We start from the raw sequence: 19,884 nt of genomic DNA, 5'->3' as shown, positions 1-19,884 counted from the left end.
TATTCACAGGGATCATCTAAGAATCCCTCACCCTTTATGTACCCTCCTCTACTTTCTTCACTGCCTCAGCATAAGACATCTTCTGCACTACTCTGACCCGGGCCACCTCAACCTGCCTCTCTCACAACGGACACCTCCGATTCCCAGCAACATGGACACCCCTACAGTTGACATAGTCATTTTTCCACCGAAACGACACATTTCTCTGTCCCATGTCCCATACCCATAAACGTTGCATCTGAAACAGCGCAGTGGATTCGCCACAAACAGGATAACTGATATATCCTAACATGACCTTGTCGGGTAAAGACTAAAGACTCTGACTCAAAAGGACTGATAGTGAATCCTCTGTTTCACCACGCTCACCACTGAGTTTGGTCGCACCAAGCAGCGGGCGTCACAAACAACAGGAATCTTCAACTTCAATTGCTCCCCCTCCACCTCCACACTTAACTCTACCCCAGAAATCCCCACTTTCAATTTCAACTTCAGGCTACCTTCACCGACTCAACAGCACCTACCATCTTTTCCACCCAACCTGAAACCACCCATGGATCAGCCAAGATCTCACTCCCACTGGACCAAACGTATCTTTATCACAACAATGTCCATCAATGCAAGCCTCGGGCTCTGAGCTCCTCACAACACTTTCTACCCCTTCCATTTCACCTCCAGAACTCAAACTGGCGTCAGGGTTACACTGTTTGAACTTGACACCAATCTTACTCGACATACCTTCTCCCTAGCTTCAACAGATTCAAACCTATCCTCTGCCTTCCTCAGTATTTTCAACCTCCTTCCTCTTTCCCTCCGATCCTCCTCCTTTAACCAATTACCTTACTCCTTTTGAAAATATTACTTTTTCAAGCCAAAATCTTTTTAGTCCCCTTGAGAGACATGCGAAGCCCTTGAGAGACATGCGAAGCCCTTGAGAGACATGCGAAGCCCTTGAGAGACATGGTAAGTCCCTCCGCTTCTGAACTCTTTCTAGTTCTAACGTCATCTTCGTATAATTCCTAAACTACAGTATATTACCGTATTCTGTGGGTACAGCATTCTAACTCATGGGTGCAACAAATACAGCCTCTTAAAATATGTTAATGAGTCAGAGACTCTTTCCGCGCCCACAACATTTTCCTACAATGCAGCATAATTAATACTGAAAATGTATTAATTAATACTGTACCACCTGGCCGTGCTGCTGCTGCAGTTTCAACTGTTCTGCCTGCGGATATGGAACCCTGACCTGTTCACCAGACGTGCTACCTGTCCCAGACCTGCTGTTTTCAACTCTTTAGAGACAGCAGGAGCGGTAGAGATACTCCTAATGATCGGCTATGAAAAGCCAACTGACATTTACTCCTGAGGTGCTGACTTGCTGCACCCTCGACAACTACTGTGATTATTATTATTTGACCATGCTGGTCATTTATGAACATTTGAACATCTTGGCCATGCTCTGTTATAATCTCCACCCGGCACAGCCAGAAGAGGACTGGCCACCCCTCATAGCCTGGTTCCTCTCTAGGTTTCTTCCTACAGTGCCTTGCGAAAGTATTCGGCCCCCTTGAACTTTGCGACCTTTTGCCACATTTCAGGCTTCAAACATAAAGATATAAAACTGTATTTTTTTGTGAAGAATCAACAACAAGTGGGACACAATCATGAAGTGGAACGACATTTATTGGATATTTCAAACTTTTTTAACAAGTCAAAAATGGAAAAATTGGGTGTGCAAAATTTATTCAGCCCCCTAAACAATGCCAATAATAATACCCAGTGTGCTTTGCATTTTCACATATACATTTTCATTTTGGTCATGTAGCAGACAATTTTTTATTTTTTTATTTGAACCTTTATTTAACTAGGCAAGTCAGTTAAGAACAAATTCTTATTTACAATGATGACCTACCCCGGCCAAACCCGGACGACGTTGGGCCAATTGTATGCCGCCCTATGGGACTCCCAATCCTGGCCAGATGTGATGTGATGCCGCCTGGATCATCCAGAGTGCATTCAACTAAGGTAGATAAAGAACAACATGTCACAGTCATAGTAAGTTAAACATTTCTGTAACCGTTACTGAGAAGGTTGTTGCTATTCAGAGCTGGCTACTTGCAAATGTATTTTAAAATACGAAATACCATTTTGTAGTTTATTTTGATAGATTGACATTAATGGTATATTGACAATTTTGCCCATCCCTGATCATAATATTTAGTAAAACATTCAGGGTTCAAACAATTTAAGTATGTTTTCAAAATGTATACTGCCTCTAGCTCATTGTAAAGTGGTGTGTGACATGCTGAAGCCTGCCTACCATAATACAGTACATTCGGGAAGTATTCAGACCCCTTGACTTTTTCCACATTTTGTTACTGTATAGCCTTATTCTAAAATGGATTAGATAAAAAAATATATATCCTCATCAATATACACACAAAACGCCATAATGACAAATTGTAAAACAGGTTATGAATTTTTGCTAATTTATAAAAATACAAAAAATCAGAAATACCTTATTTACATAAGAATTCAGACCCTTTGCTATGAGACTCGAAATTGAGCTCAGGTGCACCGTGTTTTCATTGATCATCCTTGAGATGTTTCTACAACTTGGAGTCCATCTGTGGTAAATTCAATTGATTGGACATGATTTGGAAAAGCAGACGCCTGTCTATATAAGTTCCCACAGTTGACAGTACATGTCAAAGCAAAAACCAAGCCATGGGGTCGAAGAAATTGTCCGCAGAGCTCCAAGACAGGATTGTGTCGAGGCACAGATCTGGGAAGGATACCAAAACAATTCTGCAGCATTGAAGGTCCCCAAGAACACAGTGGCCTCCATCATTCTTAAATGGAAGAAGTTTGGAACCACCAAGACTCTTCCAAGTGCTGGCTGGCCGGCCAAACTGAACATTCGGGGGAGAAGGACCTTGGTCAAGGAGGCGACCTTGGTCAAGGAGGCGACCTGATGGTCAATCTAACAGAGCTCCAGAGTTCCTCTGTGGAGGTGGGAGAACCTTCTAGAATGACAACCATCTCTGCAGCACTCCACCAATCAGGCCTTCATGGTAGAGTGGCCAGACGGAAGCCACTCAGTTAAAGGCACAGCCCACTTGTAGTTTTCCAAAAGGCACCTAAAGGACGCAGACCATGAAACCAAGATTGAACAATTTGGCCTGAATGCCAAGCATCACATCTGGAGGAAACCTGGCACCATCCCTACGGTGAAGCATAGTGGTGGCAGAATCATGCTGTGGGGATGTTTTTCAGCGGCAGGGACTGTGAGACTAGTTATGATCAAGGGAAAGATGAACGGAGCAAACCTGCTCCAGAGCGCTCAGGACCTCAGACTGGGGCAAAGGTTCACATCCCAACTGGACAATGACCCTAAGCACACAGCCAAGACAACAAAGTAGTGTCTTCGGGAGAAGTCTCTGAATGTCCTTGAGGGGCCCAGCCAGAGCCCAGACTTGAACCTGATCGAACATCTCTGGAGAGACCTGAAAATAGCTTTGCAGCGACACTCTCCATCCTACCCGACAGAGCTTAAGAGGATCTTTATAGAAGAGTGGGAGAAACTCCCCAAATACAGATGTGCCAAGCTTGTAGCATCATACCCAATAAGTATTGAGGCTGTAATCGCTGCCAACGGTGCTTTAACAAAGTACTGAGTAAAGGGTCTGAATACTTACTGTATGTAAATGTTATATTTCCGTTTTTTAAATTTAAATGTATATATTTTTTAACTGTTTTAAATTAAAATTAAAACATTTTAAAACTGTTTTTGCTTTGTCGTTATGGGGTAATGTGTGTAGATTGATCAGGGTAAAAAACGATTTAATCAATTTTAGAATAAGGCTGTAATGTAACAAAATGTGGAAAACGTCAAGGGGCCTTGTCACGACTTCCGCCGAAGTCGGTCGGTCCCTCTCATTTTCCATTGGTTTTGTCTTGTCTTCCTTCACACCTGGTTCCAATCCCATCAATTACATGTTGTGTATTTAACTTTCTGTTTCCCCTCATGTCTTTGTCGGTGATTGAGTGTTATGTGCAAGTTATGTCCTAGGTTGCGACGGGTTTTGGACCCACTTTTATTATTTTGTATATTTTGGTTTTCGGAGTTTTGTGAGCATTTATTAAACGACTCCGTTTATACCAAGTTCGTTCTCCTGCGCCCGACTTCCCTGCCACCAACACGCACCCATTACATGCCTGAATACCTTCCGAAAGCACTGTATGCACTTGCCGGCTATTGGAAACCCTGCACTATTGTCACTATGTGTAGACAGTTGACTGGTAGACTATATTGACCTGTGGTATGGTACGCGCGCTGAAAAGCGTAGTGCACAAGGGAAGAACCAAAACACCTTGATAGGGAACGCGCATGCAAGCAGATGAGGACATTAATGTAAAACCTGCAAAATGAGGTAAGTAAAAAAAGGTGCAGGACCTAGGCTATTGGTAGCTCTGGCTCAACACTGGTTACATTCCCAGAAATGTTGTGGGTTCTTAAACCATTCTGGGTAAATCAACCTTTTATTGAATTTGGTTTTATCTGAATCATATGACAGTTATTTCTAGGGTGTGTAATTGAAGAGTTTGCCAGAGAAAATGTGACTGGGGTAAGGAAGAAATAAGTCCCAGACAGGTCATTGGATAGTCGGTGTGTGGGTATCCTTACAATCATATCAGCCATCAAAGCATAACACTGTTATGATTGTGTGTGTGTGTGTGTGTGTGTGATGATTGTGTGTGTGTGTGTGTGTGTGAGAGTGAGTGAGATACGTGCATGTGTGTTCCTGCACGTATGCGTGTGTGTGTGCACCTAGCTACAGTATGAGTAGCCTACCTTGTGGAAATTACTGCTAAAGTAGGAGCACAACGCCAGAGATGGAAACTCGAGTCTGACACTCAGACTCAAGTCGCACTTAAGTCGCAAAGATAATGACTTGCGACTTGACTTAGACTCGTGATCAATTGACTTGAGACTCGTGAACAGTGCAAGTCAGTAGTGGGATAAGTTTTTGTTGTGCATTCTGTCAGATAACATGTAACAGGCGGCGTTGTAACACAGAGAAAGTAGCTTAGTACAGAGGGCTGAAAAGCGTTCTAGAACGACTGCGTTCCGCAAAAAGTATGCAGACAAGTACGTATCTATTTCAATGGGAGGATAGTGCTTACTCATATTTGCACTTTGTCCTTATTTGATTGAGCGGACATTGTGTATGCTATTGCTATATAGATCGGAACATTACAACGCAAGCAAAAGTTAAGCTATCGTTTATCTTAAGTTAACTTTGTTAAGACAAGAAAAAGTTAGCTATCGTTTATCATAGTATGTGAAATCATGTCATATTTAAATAATATTCCTTAAATTATATAATTATGACAGTGTCTGGCAACTAACTTGTCCAAAACAAGAATGTTGGAAATGTCTGTTTATTTTTTAAGTGGACATGGTTTCACATTGACTGTTGACCCAGTGAAGCATCTTAGTAAACATAAAGAACAACTATTACGTTTTTTAAGGTTTGAGTTTACGAATTGACGGTTTATTAACCCAACCTTACACAGGCTACTGTTTGGCCGTAGCCCACGCCAAATAAATGAAGGATACCCCACAAACCAACCGGGACCTTCTCTTGGAGCCCAGATGTAAGAGAGAGAACAATGGCTAAATCTGGTCATAACTTCCAATGCTCCATCCCCCTGCCCAACCCCCCTCCACGCCACTCCGCCAACCGCCAGGATGCCCAGCATCAGAACATTCCAGGCATTCCCGTGATTGGCAGATAGCAGGTTGATTGGCATGTCGGACACCGCGAACACTGGTAAGTACAACACAACCCACTAATAGCCTAACACATAACACACAGTTGTCTGTGCGGGTTGCTACACAGCCCCCCCCCCCCCACCACAAAGTCCCTCATCCCTGAGGGAACAAACAAAGTCTCTGATGCGACCCGGAGGTCTCCTTTGCCTGCGCGGCTGTGATGGTCGCAGAGTGTCCAGATGTGAAACAGGGGGCTCCATCCGTGGAAGGGGGCTGCCCCTATGGGACCCAGGGGATGAAGGAAGGGATATGGGGGGACAAGGAAGCGGGAATGGGGAATACAGTCCGTGGCTCCGGCGGACCACGCGGTGACACAGGTAGGGAGACAGGGGGAGTGGGCTGTCTGGAGCCTTGTCTGCGGCACCTGGGGGTGGGTGCCTGGAGAATGTCATTGCCAGAGAGGGGAATTATGGGGGTCCCTGGGGTTTGGGGAGAAGAGGTCCCTCTGTATGGGGCTAAACTGTCCCGGTGCAGTGCCACCTTTCTCCCCCTGGGAGGACGCTGCACCTGGGAAACAACCTCCCCTACCCTCTCCAGAATGCTGCAGGGTCCCACCCAGTGACTGTCCAACTTGTAAGACGTAGAGACGCAAGCTAGCGCGAAGAAGCGCTCTTTGAAAGGAGCAAGTAGTGTAAAGACCCTGGGTTTATAAGTGTGGAAATTGACTCTGCCGCACGAGCATGCTTTTGCTGCACAGTCGATAGCGTGCCGGACCTCAGGCTAGAAGGTTGAGGGTTCGAGACCTGCTCCCTGCTGTTTCATTACAATAGGTTATTGGACTAGTCTAGGTGGAATTATTAAAAAGGCAAAATACTTATTACATTTTTTCTGGCCACTATGTTGAAAAAAGAAGTTGTTTCTGAAGAGGTTTGCGCCCTCCGAAATGCAGTAAAAAATAATTGTGCCTATGATGTACGAGAAGGTAGACATCTGACTAGTGCCCTGTGGGAATCTACGGGAATCTTATGTCAGAGAGCAGATAACTTTAGCTTTCAGTTATTAACAAGCTAAAATTTTTTACTTTTTTGTGTGTGGTGGTTGCTCCAAATCGTATGGACACAGTGTTTCGATTTCCAGAGCTCAACTTTTCAGGCTTGGGTGAGATTGGTGCAGGTGAAGAGGCTTGACTTCACTGCTGCCTCTGTGCAGCCCGCACATTTCACGAATGAAGACTATGTGGCTAGTGACATGATTGAGTACAACATAGCATTCAGGACAAAGGATTGGTGCTACCTCATGATAGGGGTGCCGTGTCTGCACTCTTGTCCATCATATGAAAGGACGCTTTGACCAGTGTTGCGAAAACTAACGTTATGAGATGAGGCATGAACAGTTGAAGTCGGAAGTTTACATACACTTAGGTTGGAGTCATTAAAACTAGTTTTTCAACCATTCCACAAATTTCTTGTTAACAAACTATAGTTTTGGCAAGTCGGTTAAGACATTTACTTTGTGCATGACACAAATATTTCCAACAATTTGTTTACAGACAGATTATTTAACTTATAATTCACTGTATCACAATTCCAGTGGGTCAGAAGTTTACATGCACTAAGTTGACTGTGCCTTTTAAACAGCTTGGACAATTCCAGAAAATTGTCATGGCTTTAGAAGCTTCTGAAAGGCTAATTTACTTTATTTGAGTCAATTGGAGGTGTACCTGTGGATGTATTTCAAGGCCTACCTTCAAACTCAGTGCCTCTTTGCTTGACATCATGGGGAAATCAAAAGAAATCAGCCGAGACCTCAGAAAACAAATTGTAGACCTCCACAGGTCTGGTTCATCCTTGGGAGCAATTTTCAAACGCCTGAAGGTACCACGTTCATCTGTACAAACAATAGTACGCAAGCATAAACACCATGGGATCACGCAGCCGTCATACAGTTTAGGAAGGAGACGCGTTCTGTCTCCTAGAGATTAACGTACTTTGGTGCGAAAAGTGCAAATCAATCCCAGTACAGCAGCAAAGGAGCTTGTGAAGATGCTGGAGGAAACTGGTACAAAAGTATCTATATCCACAGTCAAACGAGTCCCATATCGACATAACCTGAAAGGCCACTCAGCAAGGAAGAAGCCACTGCTCCAAAACAACCATAAAAAAGCCAGACTACAGTTTTCAACTGCGCATGGGGACAAAGATTGTACTTTTTGGATAAATGTCCTCTGGTCTAATGAAACAAAAATAGAACTGTTTGGCCATAATGACCATTGTTATGTTTGGAGGAAAAAGGGGGATGCTTGCAACCGAAGAACACCATCCCAACTGTGAAGCACCAGGGTGGCAGCATCATGTTGTGGGGGTGCTTTGCTGCAGGAGGGACTGGTGCACTTCACAAAATAGATGGCATCATGAGGAGGGGAAAATGATGTGGATATATGGAAGCAACATCTCAAGAGATCAGTCAGGAAGTTAAAGCTTGGTCGCAAATGGGTCTTCCAAATGGACAATGACCCCAAGCATACTTCTAAAGTTGTGGCAAAATGGCTTAAGGACAACAAGGTCAAGGTATTGGAGTGGCCATCACAAAGCCCTGACCTCAATTTGTGTCCTTGTACTTCCAACTCAAGTCAGCAACAACTATCCATGTTGTTCATCTGCAGGTTCACTGAATTCTGCTAAGCAAAGGTGGCCAGTGCAGGGACAGAAGGACAGAGCAGCATTAACTCATTCTTGACCACCACAGGTGTCCATGTTTACAGCCAGGGCCACCCCATGCAGAAGACCATAAGAGGCTATACTCCAAGACCTGATCATTTCCTGCAACCTGCCTATGTCCTTCGTGGACAACCCTCACTTTAGGAATTTCATGGCAGTGGCGCCTGCATGACTTAAGACTGAACAAAGAGGCTACAATCAAAAGTGCCCTAGAGAAGACAGAATCAGTGTCTGTCACTAGATATATGGACTGACAGCACCATGAGGGGCTTCATGGGAGTAATGGCCATGGAAGAGAGAGAGATTCACAGGGTCACACACTGGGGAAAGGATCAGTGCTACATTTGAAGTAATGTGATAATTTTGGCATAAAACATAAATTAGATTATCATATGTGATAATGCTGTAAATATGAAAAAGGCCTTCACAGTTTGTTTCCCCAAAGCAAGCAATGAATGATGATGTGGATAACCCCAGCCTATGGGAAGAATTGTGAAGAGTATATTGCTGAAGCTATCCAAACCAACTGCAGGCAGCAGTGCTTTGCCCCGTTCATTACAACTGGCGATTAGAGATGGACTAAAGGAAACAAAAATCATAAACAGTGTGATGGCTAAGGTAACTAAACTTTGCAGCTTACTACATACTACCTGTGGTCTGAAAGAAGCATTTGAAGCTGAGTTCGGAGCCAATCGTAGTATCCCTGCTGCTGTGTCGACCAGCTGGAATTCCATCCTCCGGCTTGTTAAAGCCGTCACCAATCTGAATCAACAAAGATTCAATACTCTACTTGAGGCCCAAGGACACAAGGAGCTCTGCTTATCACCAAGGGTATGGAGACAGCTATTGGAGCTAGTGGACATTTTGGACCCTTTTGACCAGGCCTCCAACCTTACTCAGGGGGAGAAAGTGGTGACCCTCAGTGCTGCCCTTCCTTGTGTACTGTCACTCAACTATCATCTGCAAAGTATACTGGGCACAAGTCGTCACCTAGTCAGTCTAGTAAAAGCACTGCAGCGGTCACTCAGACGCTGATTCCAGGGGCTGTTTGTGAATGTCAGAACTGAGCACTCGGATGACAGGCAACAAAACCTCCATTTGGTGACAATGTAATACATAATGGCTGTGCTGCTGGACCCGTCTTTCTGCCTGTTCTGGCTTGATCATTATGTCCTCATACCACATGAAGATAAAGCTGAATTTAAGGAGAGTTTGATTGGTAGGTACAATGCATTGCAACATGCAACATTTTCTATGTCACTTTTTTTTAAAATGTAGAATGTATACTGTTATATACTTGATCATATACATCATAAAAAAAAATTAAAAAATCAGACCTTGTTTGGCTGAGGCACTGAAAGTTAAGGAGAACAGTAGTGGTGAAGAAGAACAACCACCTGCCAAACCCTCCAGAATGTTCTCTGGCTACCGCAACAAGATCAGCAAGAAGAAAGGAGACAAAGTCATGTCAGAGCAGAGATTATTCGCTACATTCAAGTATCTTCTGATGAAAATGAATTTGGTAGCTTGGATTTTTGGAGAATCCATGCAAAAGACTTTCCAAGGCTCAAGCAGGTAGCAATGACCGGTTTGGCTGTGCCTGTCACCAGTGCCCCAGTGGAGAGAGAGTTTAGTCATGGAGGCCTCCTCATGCACCCTCATAATGCCAGGCTCAGTGCAAGAACACTGACAAACTTGATCTTTCTGAAATGTAACCTGTCTGCAACAGAAATGTTCTCTGTCTTAGGGCACGGATGTAAATTGTATTTCTGTTAAGTGTCCAGGTCAGTAAGTATATTTTAGGGATAAAGGGCATCACATTTGATATTTTGGACACTTTATTAGTGCAGTTATTGAACAGCAGTTGTCAGTCATTATGGTTGACGGTCTGTCACACCCTGATCTGTTTCACCTGTCCTTGTGATTGTCTCCACCCCCTCCAGGTGGCGCTTATTTTCCCCAGTGTATTTATCCCTGTGTTTCCTGTCTCTCTGTGCCAGTTTGTCTTGTATGTTTGTCAAGTCAACCAGTGTGGTTTTTCCCCTGTACGCCTTTTTCTCTTCACTAGTCCTCCCGGTTTTGACCGTTGCCTGTGTTCTGGACTCCATTCCCGCCTGTCTGACCATTCTGCTTGCACTGACCTCATCTGCCTCCTGTGTCTGCACCTGGGTCTTGCCTTGTGCCCTTGTAATGTTCATACTTGTCATTTATCTTCCATCACCTACAGATTTTCTGTTTGTGTGACAGAATGAAGTGAAATATAGACAATGTTTGCAAAAAAATTAATGTCTGGTACAATGTGTTTTATTAATGTAAACTGTCTACCTTTTTTAAAGGAAATATATTTTGATTTAAATAGTGCCTGATGTTCTTTCATACAAGTATGGACTAATGAACAAGGGTGTCTCTTCAAATAATTGACAAGGTTTATAGACCTAACCCACAGCAGGCAGAAAGCCCTTGCCAAAATGGACTTCAGACTGAACTTAGACTTAACTTGAACTCTATGTGCTGGAGAGGATGCGAAATAGCAAACAACTGTATGAATGAATTAAATCAAATCAAATGTGTTTATATAGCCCTTCGTACATCAGCTGATATCTCAAAGTGCTGTACAGAAACCCAGCCTAATACCCCAAACTGCAAGCAATGCAGGTGTAGAAGCACGGTGGCTAGGCAAAACTCCCTAGAAAGGCTGAAACCTAGAGAGGATCCAGCCTATGTGGGGTGGCCAGTCCTCTTCTGGCTGTGCCGGGTGGAGATTATAACATAACATGGCCAAGATGTTCAAATGTTCATAAATGACCAGCATGGTCAAATGATAATAATCACAGGCAGAACAGTTGAAACTGGAGCAGCAGCACGGCCAGGTGGACTGGGGACAGCAAGGAGTCGTCATGTCAGGTTGTCCTGAGGCATGGTCCTAGGGCTCAGGTCCTCCGAGAGAGAGAAAGAAAGAGAGAATTAGAGAGAGCATACTTAAATTCACACATGACACCGGATAGGACAGGAGAAGTACTCCAGATATAACAAACTGACCCTAGCCCCCCGACACAAACTACTGCAGCATAAATACTGGAGGCTGAGACAGGAGGGGTCAGAAGACACTGTGGCCCCATCTGATGACACCCCCGGACAGGGCCAAATAGGAAGGATATAACCCCACCCACTTTGCCAAAGCACAGCCCCCACACCACTAGAGGGATATCTTCAACCACCAACTTACCATCCTGAGACAAGGCCGAGTATAGCCCACAAAGATCTCCGCCACGGCACAACCCAAAGGGGGGGCGCCAACCCAGACAGGAAGATCACATCAGTGACTCAAGTGACGCACCCCTCCTAGGGACGGTATGAAAGAGCCCTAGTAAGCCAGTGACTCAGCCCCTGTAATAGGGTTAGAGGCAGAGAATCCCAGTGGAAAGAGGGGAACCGGCCAGGCAGAGACAGCAAGGGCGGTTCGTTGCTCCAGAGCCTTTCCTTTCACCTTCACACTCCTGGGCCAGACTACACTCAATCATATGACCCACTGAAGAACTGAGTCTTCAGTAAAGACTTAAAGGTTGAGACCGAGTTTGCGTCTCTCACATGGGTAGGCAGACCGTTCCATAAAAATTGAGCTCTATAGGAGAAAGCCCTGCCTCCAGCTGTTTGCTTAGAAATTCTAGGGACAATTAGGAGGCCTGCGTCTTGTGACCGTAGCATACGTGTAGGTATGTACGGCAGGACCAAATCAGAGAGATGGGTAGGAGCAAGCCCATGTAATGCTTTGTAGGTTAGCAGTAAAACCTTGAAATCAGCCCTTGCCTTGACAGGAAGCCAGTGTAGGGACAGTGTGAGATTCTTTTACCCATTTCAGACAGAAGTATGTTACCTGCAGAAAAATATATATGTTTATATGACCCCCTTTCAAACAGCCTCTTATTTACCACTTATTGCAAGTAGACCCCTTTTATACATATCAGTGGTTGACTGGCAAATTGAGAGAGGTGGGTGGTGGTGTTAAACCATGGGGGCTGTGTGCAGTTCAAATTAGTGAGGTGTTAAACAATGGAAGTGTTAATGAATTTACCTGCAAAAAAGCTGAGAACTATTCCCACAGACCTGAAACCTGTTTCGGTTACAGGGTCTGAAAATGCAGCAATCATGACTTTCAGATATACGAAAAAGCTGGTATCAAAATGCAGGCATGTTAAATTAGCGGGATTTTGGTCTGTGTATGAAAGGTGACTTTTTGAAACTCCTATCAGATCAGTGGGTATTCATTTAAAGCTTCAAAGAATATGCTTATGTGTGGGTACAGTAGATGTTAGTTTTGCCTGCCACTCCTACACTGAGAAGAATAGCATGGATGCTGCAGGGTTGGGGTCCTGCATCATACAGCGTTTAATTCAACACTGGGCTCATTCTTAAAAGTAATATGTGAAGGGGGAACAGAATGTCAGACAAATCCTGGTTCTTGTTCCATCTTTGTTCCCTTATGTTCTATTAATTCGGTTTATGATGTTGAGGATTGGTTTGAATTAAACCTGCCCATTCTCACAGGCCTGCTGTTGTTCGTTGGTGATGCCTTGATAATGGTAAGGGATTAGCTGTAGATGGGTATAAACGTCACACCTAGTAACAAACATAAATATTCTATATATCACAATGCTAACAAACCTCACCCTGTATCCATGGTAAACACAGAACAGATCTGTCACTCAGAGTGGGTTGTTGTTTGACTTCTACAAACAAGGGAGACATTAGAAAAGTCTGCTTGACAACATTCCTGCACCCACACCCACAATCCATAGAAACTGACTGTATTTTCCCCCACCTACTGTATGCATTGGACTTTTGTGGTTGGGGCTGTCTGCAAACAGACCCTCCCAGAGGTGTAAAACATGTGTACACACAAAAACTTTCCATGGAAACGTTTCCCTCATAACTAAAAAGTGAACAGATAACTGTAAGAATCTCACATTACCATTATTTGATAGTTGTACAGTACAACTTGTACTATAAAAACATAATTCTCAAATCAACACATGCAAACCTGTGTCATGTTGTACATACTTTTCATGCAGGTGGGAAAGTTGCTTCGTAGGGCAGGGATCATCAACTAGTTTCAGCCTCTGGACTATTTTTTTCTTGAGAGGATGGTCGGGGTCAGAACTTAACTACAAATTATTTGTAGACTGCAAATTGGCCACAAGAAGCCCAAACAGATATAATATTTGACTAAAACATAACAATTTCTAACCTTGCTTACATTTGTATACGTTCACATATATCTCTATATTATGCGTGGGAATACTTTGGAACAGATTTCGAAAATTAAAATCACTTGGAGCTGATTTGCTGGTGTTTTTACAGTCTTTTATATACAGCAATAGAAATAAAACATGTTTTTTTTGCACAGAACTTGTGGGGCCTCATAAAATCACCCACGGTCCAAATACGGCGCGCGGGCCGCCATTTGGGGAACCCTGCATTAGGGTGTGATCTCCCATATAGGGATTAGGGAAATAAAGGCCTTGGGGGGAAAACCTGTATAAATACGCCCTGACACACAGCCTCTCCAATTCTAGTATATGTCTGCCATATGAAGGGAGCAGCGCGGTGACATCAAAGCACAACAGGTAGGTCTAGGAATTCAGTGTTCATATGTCAGTTCCTTGTACTCTAGCATGGAGATATTCATCAGCATTGATATACTGATTTCTCCTGAGGACTGAGTTTGGAAAGCACTGTTTAGAGTGGTAGGTACGGGACCAAAATGGCTGAGAAATTTAGCCTCATGGTTCAATGTTGATGTGGCACTTGACCCACTATGCTATTTTCTTTGCACATATGTCATAATGCTGAGTCTACCTTTTTTTAATCAGTGGCAATGCGAAATGGTATAAAAAATGGTGGTTAGAGGTTTTAACAGACACTTGCCGTTCATGTGTTGTCATCCCTAACTTTCCATGAGGCACTGAACATTCCACTAAACTCTTAGCAGTTCTGACTGAATGATTGTTAATCTGTCAACATCCTGTTGCTCTGTTTCATGTGCATGTTTTTCTATTGCAGTTCTTGTCTTCACACTGTTTTCAGTCTGATTGTGTAATGGTGACAGCCTGTTAGGACTCTAAGTAGAGTTGAGACTTCCCTTCTCTCATCCTCATCGTAATTGTTAGGCTACGCTGTACACGCAGAATCCAGAAAGTAGGCTAATCTTGAAATGTATATTGACATGAATACCTTGGCTGGTTTACTTTTGAAATTAATGTAATGTGTGTTGGCTTTAATGTTATGGCTTTGTCTGCTCATGGCACCTCATTTCAAATAAAATTGTATTTGTCACATGTGCTGAATACAACTGGTGTAGACCTTACAGTGAGGCTTACTTACAAGCCTTACTGTAATGCGAATAGTCTGGGTAACCAGATTTCCAGACTCAAAGTAGGTCTGGTCTGACATGTGTGGGGCGAGGATAGGATGGGTCTTGGGTTGCAAAATGCTGGTAACCTTCCTAAAAATCCATGGTTTGAGAAGTCTTGGTTGGTGACTTCCCAGATGTCATGCTTATTGATATAATTCCAGGAGTCTTCCAACCAGGATTTCTGAAGTGGTGGGGAAAAAAGAGAAATTGGGGGAAGTTACTGGAATTTAGCAACCCTAGCTTGTCCCCGTTTTGATATGGTCTGACATGACCGCATTCTTACAATGCTGTACAGAAAGCGGTACTCTTATCAGTAATGTATACACAGTGCACAAAACATTATGAATGCCTTCCTAATAGTTGCACAGCTTTTGCCCTTAGAACAGCCTCAATTTGTTGGGGGTATGGACTCTACAAGGAGTTGCAAGTGTTCCACAGGGATGCTTCCCACAGTTGTCAAGTTGGCTGGGTGTCCTTTGGGTGGTGGAACATTGATACATGGGAAACTGAGTGTGGAAAAACCCAGCAGCGTTGTAGTGCTTGACACTCAAACTGGTGTGCCTGGCAGCTACTGTACCCCATTCAAATATTTTCTTGCCCATTTGTTTGTTTGCCATTCAGAGGGCAATCTTTTTTTTGTTGTTGAGTGAAGCAGCTTTAATATAGCAGATTGTGGCTTCTATCAATGTAATTGTCTGCATTTCCAAACCCCCATATAATTTTTTATAGATGTATAATCCTTGTCTCATGACTTATCCTCATTTAGCCTGTCTCCTCCCCTTCATTTACACGGAAGTGACTTTAACCGGTGACAACAATAAAGATCATAGCTTTCACCTAGTCAGTTTATCATGCAAATCTTTTGTACACAGTGTATCTGTCATAGCTATGTGAGAAGACTGGTATGGTTCCAAAGATTAAGTTGGGTGGTGGACAAAGTTTAAGGCTAAAGTTTAATGTAAACTAACATTTAAGTGTACTTTCTCTCAGGACCTGCGGTTGCAGTATTTGAAACATACAATTCACATTTCTCACCCTCTTTTTCAGATAAAATGAATGTAAGTAGTTTTCTTAATTCTGTCATTTGTTTAGTGCAGGAATATCCATGCATCTTAAATAAATCAGGGAGGCATCTTGAAACATTAAATGTGTGCACATCACAATCCTCTCATCCCCCTTCTTCCCCTTGCTCCCCTGTAGCTGTCAGATGCTCTGGGTGGTGGACCGGGCTGTCCAGGCCAGAACAACCAGCAGGGTGGCGGGGGCGTGTGGCCTGGTGGACAACCCAACCAACCAACATGGCCAGGACAGCCTGGTGTTCAACCGGCTTGGCCTGGTCAGCAGCAACCAGGCCAGCCCACCCCCATGTGGCCTGGACAACAACCAAACCCTTCCCAACCCTCATGGCCGGGGCAACAATATGGAGGTGGAGTACAGCCCAGCCAGCCAACCTGTCCTGGACAACCAGGGGGAGGACCGCCCAGCCAGACAACATGGCCAGGGCAGCCTAGCCAACCTACTGCTCCTCAACATCATTCACTGGTAAAGGAAGACATTTAATCCTGAAGATATTGGTTATGATGATTTTGAAAAACAAAGAACAAGGTTCTTATGGTTCATTATTGTTATGGCAGACAGCGATCAAGACCTCTACTCTGATATTTGTGTAAGCCTGTCTGAATAAAACGGCAGTTTTTATTGTTTATTTTTCTTAACGGACCCATTTTATTTCCCCAACAGAAAGTGCCATATGTTCAGAACCTGCCAAACGGATGCTATGACGAGATGGTCATCACCATTATCGGGACAATTAACCACAATGCCAAAATGTCAGTTTTCACGTCAAAATATAGTTATAATTTAGGTGACTTGTGAACATCTCCATTGCAGTCATTTCCACATTATGATTCTGAATGTTACTACTATCTCAGTCATGTAGCCAATTATAGGTACTTGATTGGCATACCACCTTGACATGTTGCCTGCAAACCTCTTCTACTGTAGCCTGGGTACCAGTCTGTCGGTGTAATCTTGTCATATCAAACATGTCTGGCATGACAAGGGGTTAAAATGATGGCACAAACCAATTTGGAACCAGGCTACTCTCAAGCTAAGGATCAAATACGGTTGATCTTTTTTTTTTTTTTGTCAGAATGTGACTCATAAGTATCGTGATGTAAAAAGAGACTAATGGGAGGATTTGCATAGATAATCAAGGTTGGCAGACAGTAGCCTAATCCCAACAGAGCATCTTGACACATTATTTATAGTTCTCAACTGATTGCATTTTCAGTCATGTAATGACAGTGGGTGAGGTATGAACAAATTATATGAATTCAATGCCAGATAATACCTACCACAAATCACTGAAGTCAAGAGCACTAACTATGGCCACAGTCTCGGAGCCCATACATCACCATGGAAACATCTGAGTGCTGATGAGATGGCTTGCACAACATGCATTCCTCATAAAACATAATGCTGTTGTCTGACTTAGACACTAGTTAAACGCATTTGTCTATCACAAAATCCTCACTTCATGTTATTTGCCTGGTCACAGATCTGATTGAGCGCTAAACTCCGTTGGTCATTGTCAAGCCAAACTAAATTGTTTGACATTATAGCACAGACTGGCACATAAGCTACCATGCTCTTATTTGAATGTAAATGTCAGGATAATCTTGACTAATGTAATGTTACTATCTCCTTTTAGGTTCACATTGAACCTGACCAAAGGGAATGACATTGCCATGCACATTAACCCTCGCTTTGATGACCATGGCAAGAAAATTATTGTGAGGAACAGTCTGATTGGCAATAAATGGGGCAAAGAGGAGAGAGGACACAACCACTTCCCCTTCACTCAGGGCCAGCCCTTTGAGGTGAGGGATCTACATTCCTGTTCACTTCATGTCAACCAATCAGTTCTGAAACTATGATGGTCAGGGTCATTGAAAATTAGTTGTGCACTATATAGGGAATAGGGTGCCATTTTGGACAGACTTGGACACCCCTATATTAATTAGATTTTTTTTCAGTTGTCATTTTAGGTTTATTTATGAATGTTGTATGATCAGTACAGTGACATTAATTTCATATCCACAGTCTTTGATTTTGCATAATGAGTTTGTGGTCCTGTGTTTTTCCAGATGAAAATCATGTGCACTAACAATGAGTTCAGGGTGGCAGTGAATAGCTCTCACCTCCTGGAGTTCAAACACCGCATCCGTGACCTCGACTCAATCAAACACCTGGGTATCTACAATGACGTCACCCTCACGTCTGTGGAGATCAATGACTTTATCTAGCAGGTTTGGTTCCAGCCATAGAAATAGAATGACTAGCATGGCCTAGCCTCAAGTTATTTATGATTCCAAAGACTTCCCTTAATTGTCTATAAACAGAAAAGTACAGTAGCTTGACTCCAGCTTTAATTAAGCCACTAGGACTGTCACATTCTGTACTAGGCCGGTCTGTTCTGTTAAAATATATTTTGATAAGTGAAATTCATACGTTGGTCTTCAAGTAATTTGTGTAAGCTGGTAATGTATAGACTGTATGCAATAAATGTGGTGTTGGCAGATTTTTCTCCATGTAAAGACAATACATGAGTTGTCTTGAGTGATTGTATAATGCATCCCACTAGGTGGCAGAGTTGATATGTAAATGTTTGAGAACCACAAGAAGTCTAGTATTTGGATAGGCTGGGTAAAAACGAATTGTAGCCTACCTGTACACAGTGGAACTTAAACACCTAGGCTATTACTTTACATTAGTCAATGATGCACTGTCAGTCAAATCCTTAACCCTGCAAACATGAGCAAGTTTCTAGACTTTGCTTGTTGGTCATGTAGGATTTCTATAGTTTCTCCATGAGTGGTGATTTATTTTCAGCACTTAATGTTTACTTGGAAAAAAGGGTCTTTGAGCAATATTGTTGATGATCATCTCATGTGAAGCACTGACTTTACAGAAGGAGCATGTTGACTAAATCAACACTGAATCTTTTCACTAGCCACTAAACAAAATATGCTATTTACACCACTGACATTTCTGCTTTGATGAATTTATTTCAGTTCTCTATTTACAGACTACGGAGTGCTTCTGCTGGTGTCTATCACTAGTGTTTCTCATGTTTAGTGATGTGTTGTCACAATGTGGCATAACTTGTAAAACACTCCTGAAACTCTCACAATGGCTTTTAATTTGTGTTCAGACATTACAGCCCTTGCTGCCCTCCACCCCTTGTGCTGTTAAGATCTCTTAAGACGAGACTGGCAAGATGCATTTATACATGACACATCATAGGGACTTTGCCCTGCCACTGTTCCCGGCATGCCTCTGGCTCTTGTCCATAATCTACCAGCCAGACCACATCTAACTACTACCCCCCCCCCCCCCACCCACCCCCAAAAACTGACAGTGTCAAGTAGACAGGGGCAAATAGGTGCATTGACTGTGAAGGCAGTCATAGCAGCACTAACTGCAACTGAGTGGCTCATATCTCAAGGAGAGGGTGTGGCCAGTCTGATGTGGAGCAAATGTTTACAGTATGACGTGTACAATAATACACAGCTCCATGGTACCTTAAGTTGATGTACACTTGAGATACACACACATTTAAAAAATGCTTCATTGACAAAGGTACTCGCAGGCACACTGATCTGTATGGCTAGGCTACACACAATGAAAATGGGTTACCCTCACAGGAAGCTAGTCTCGAGTTCAAAGCTTGTATGTCTTTTAAGATAAGATGGCACCTTGCCTCCGGTATATGATTCTATAATGAGTATAAAGATTGATCAAAGCTACTGGAGGGGAAACAAAACATTGACTGATGGCATTCCTCTCTACAGTAGGCTACCAGAGGAAGCTGCCACAAGTAATACATCCTAAATGGAACCCAGTTCCCTATATTAGTGCACTACTTTTGGACTTCAGAGTCCTATTGGCCCTTGTCAAAAGTAGTGCACTAT

The 19,884-nt window shown here is 43.2% G+C and overlaps 1 protein-coding gene across 5 annotated transcripts; it reads left to right on the top strand.

The window, feature by feature from the left end:
* Positions 1-4,039: 4,039 nt before the first annotated feature.
* lgals3b (lectin, galactoside binding soluble 3b) lies at positions 4,040-18,514 on the top strand. Of its 5 annotated transcripts, none has more exons than XM_031828684.1 (7): positions 4,040-4,433; positions 5,581-5,837; positions 15,956-15,966; positions 16,109-16,450; positions 16,649-16,737; positions 17,622-17,790; positions 18,058-18,514. In XM_031828684.1, the coding sequence occupies exons 2-7, from the start codon at positions 5,816-5,818 to the stop codon at positions 18,214-18,216; spliced, it is 792 nt and encodes a 263-aa protein (XP_031684544.1). In that variant the 5' UTR covers positions 4,040-4,433; positions 5,581-5,815; the 3' UTR covers positions 18,217-18,514. The 5 variants fall into 5 exon arrangements, with proteins under 5 accessions (XP_031684544.1, XP_020342678.1, XP_031684545.1 ...); XM_031828685.1 differs by lacking the exon at positions 4,040-4,433 and adding an exon at positions 4,984-5,152; XM_020487089.2 differs by lacking the exon at positions 5,581-5,837.
* Positions 18,515-19,884: the final 1,370 nt, after the last annotated feature.

The sequence above is a fragment of the Oncorhynchus kisutch genome, linkage group LG7 (assembly GCF_002021735.2).
Source record: "Oncorhynchus kisutch isolate 150728-3 linkage group LG7, Okis_V2, whole genome shotgun sequence".
NCBI classification, from domain to species: Eukaryota; Metazoa; Chordata; class Actinopteri; order Salmoniformes; family Salmonidae; genus Oncorhynchus; species Oncorhynchus kisutch.
This window is presented reverse-complemented; position numbering and strand designations above follow the sequence as displayed.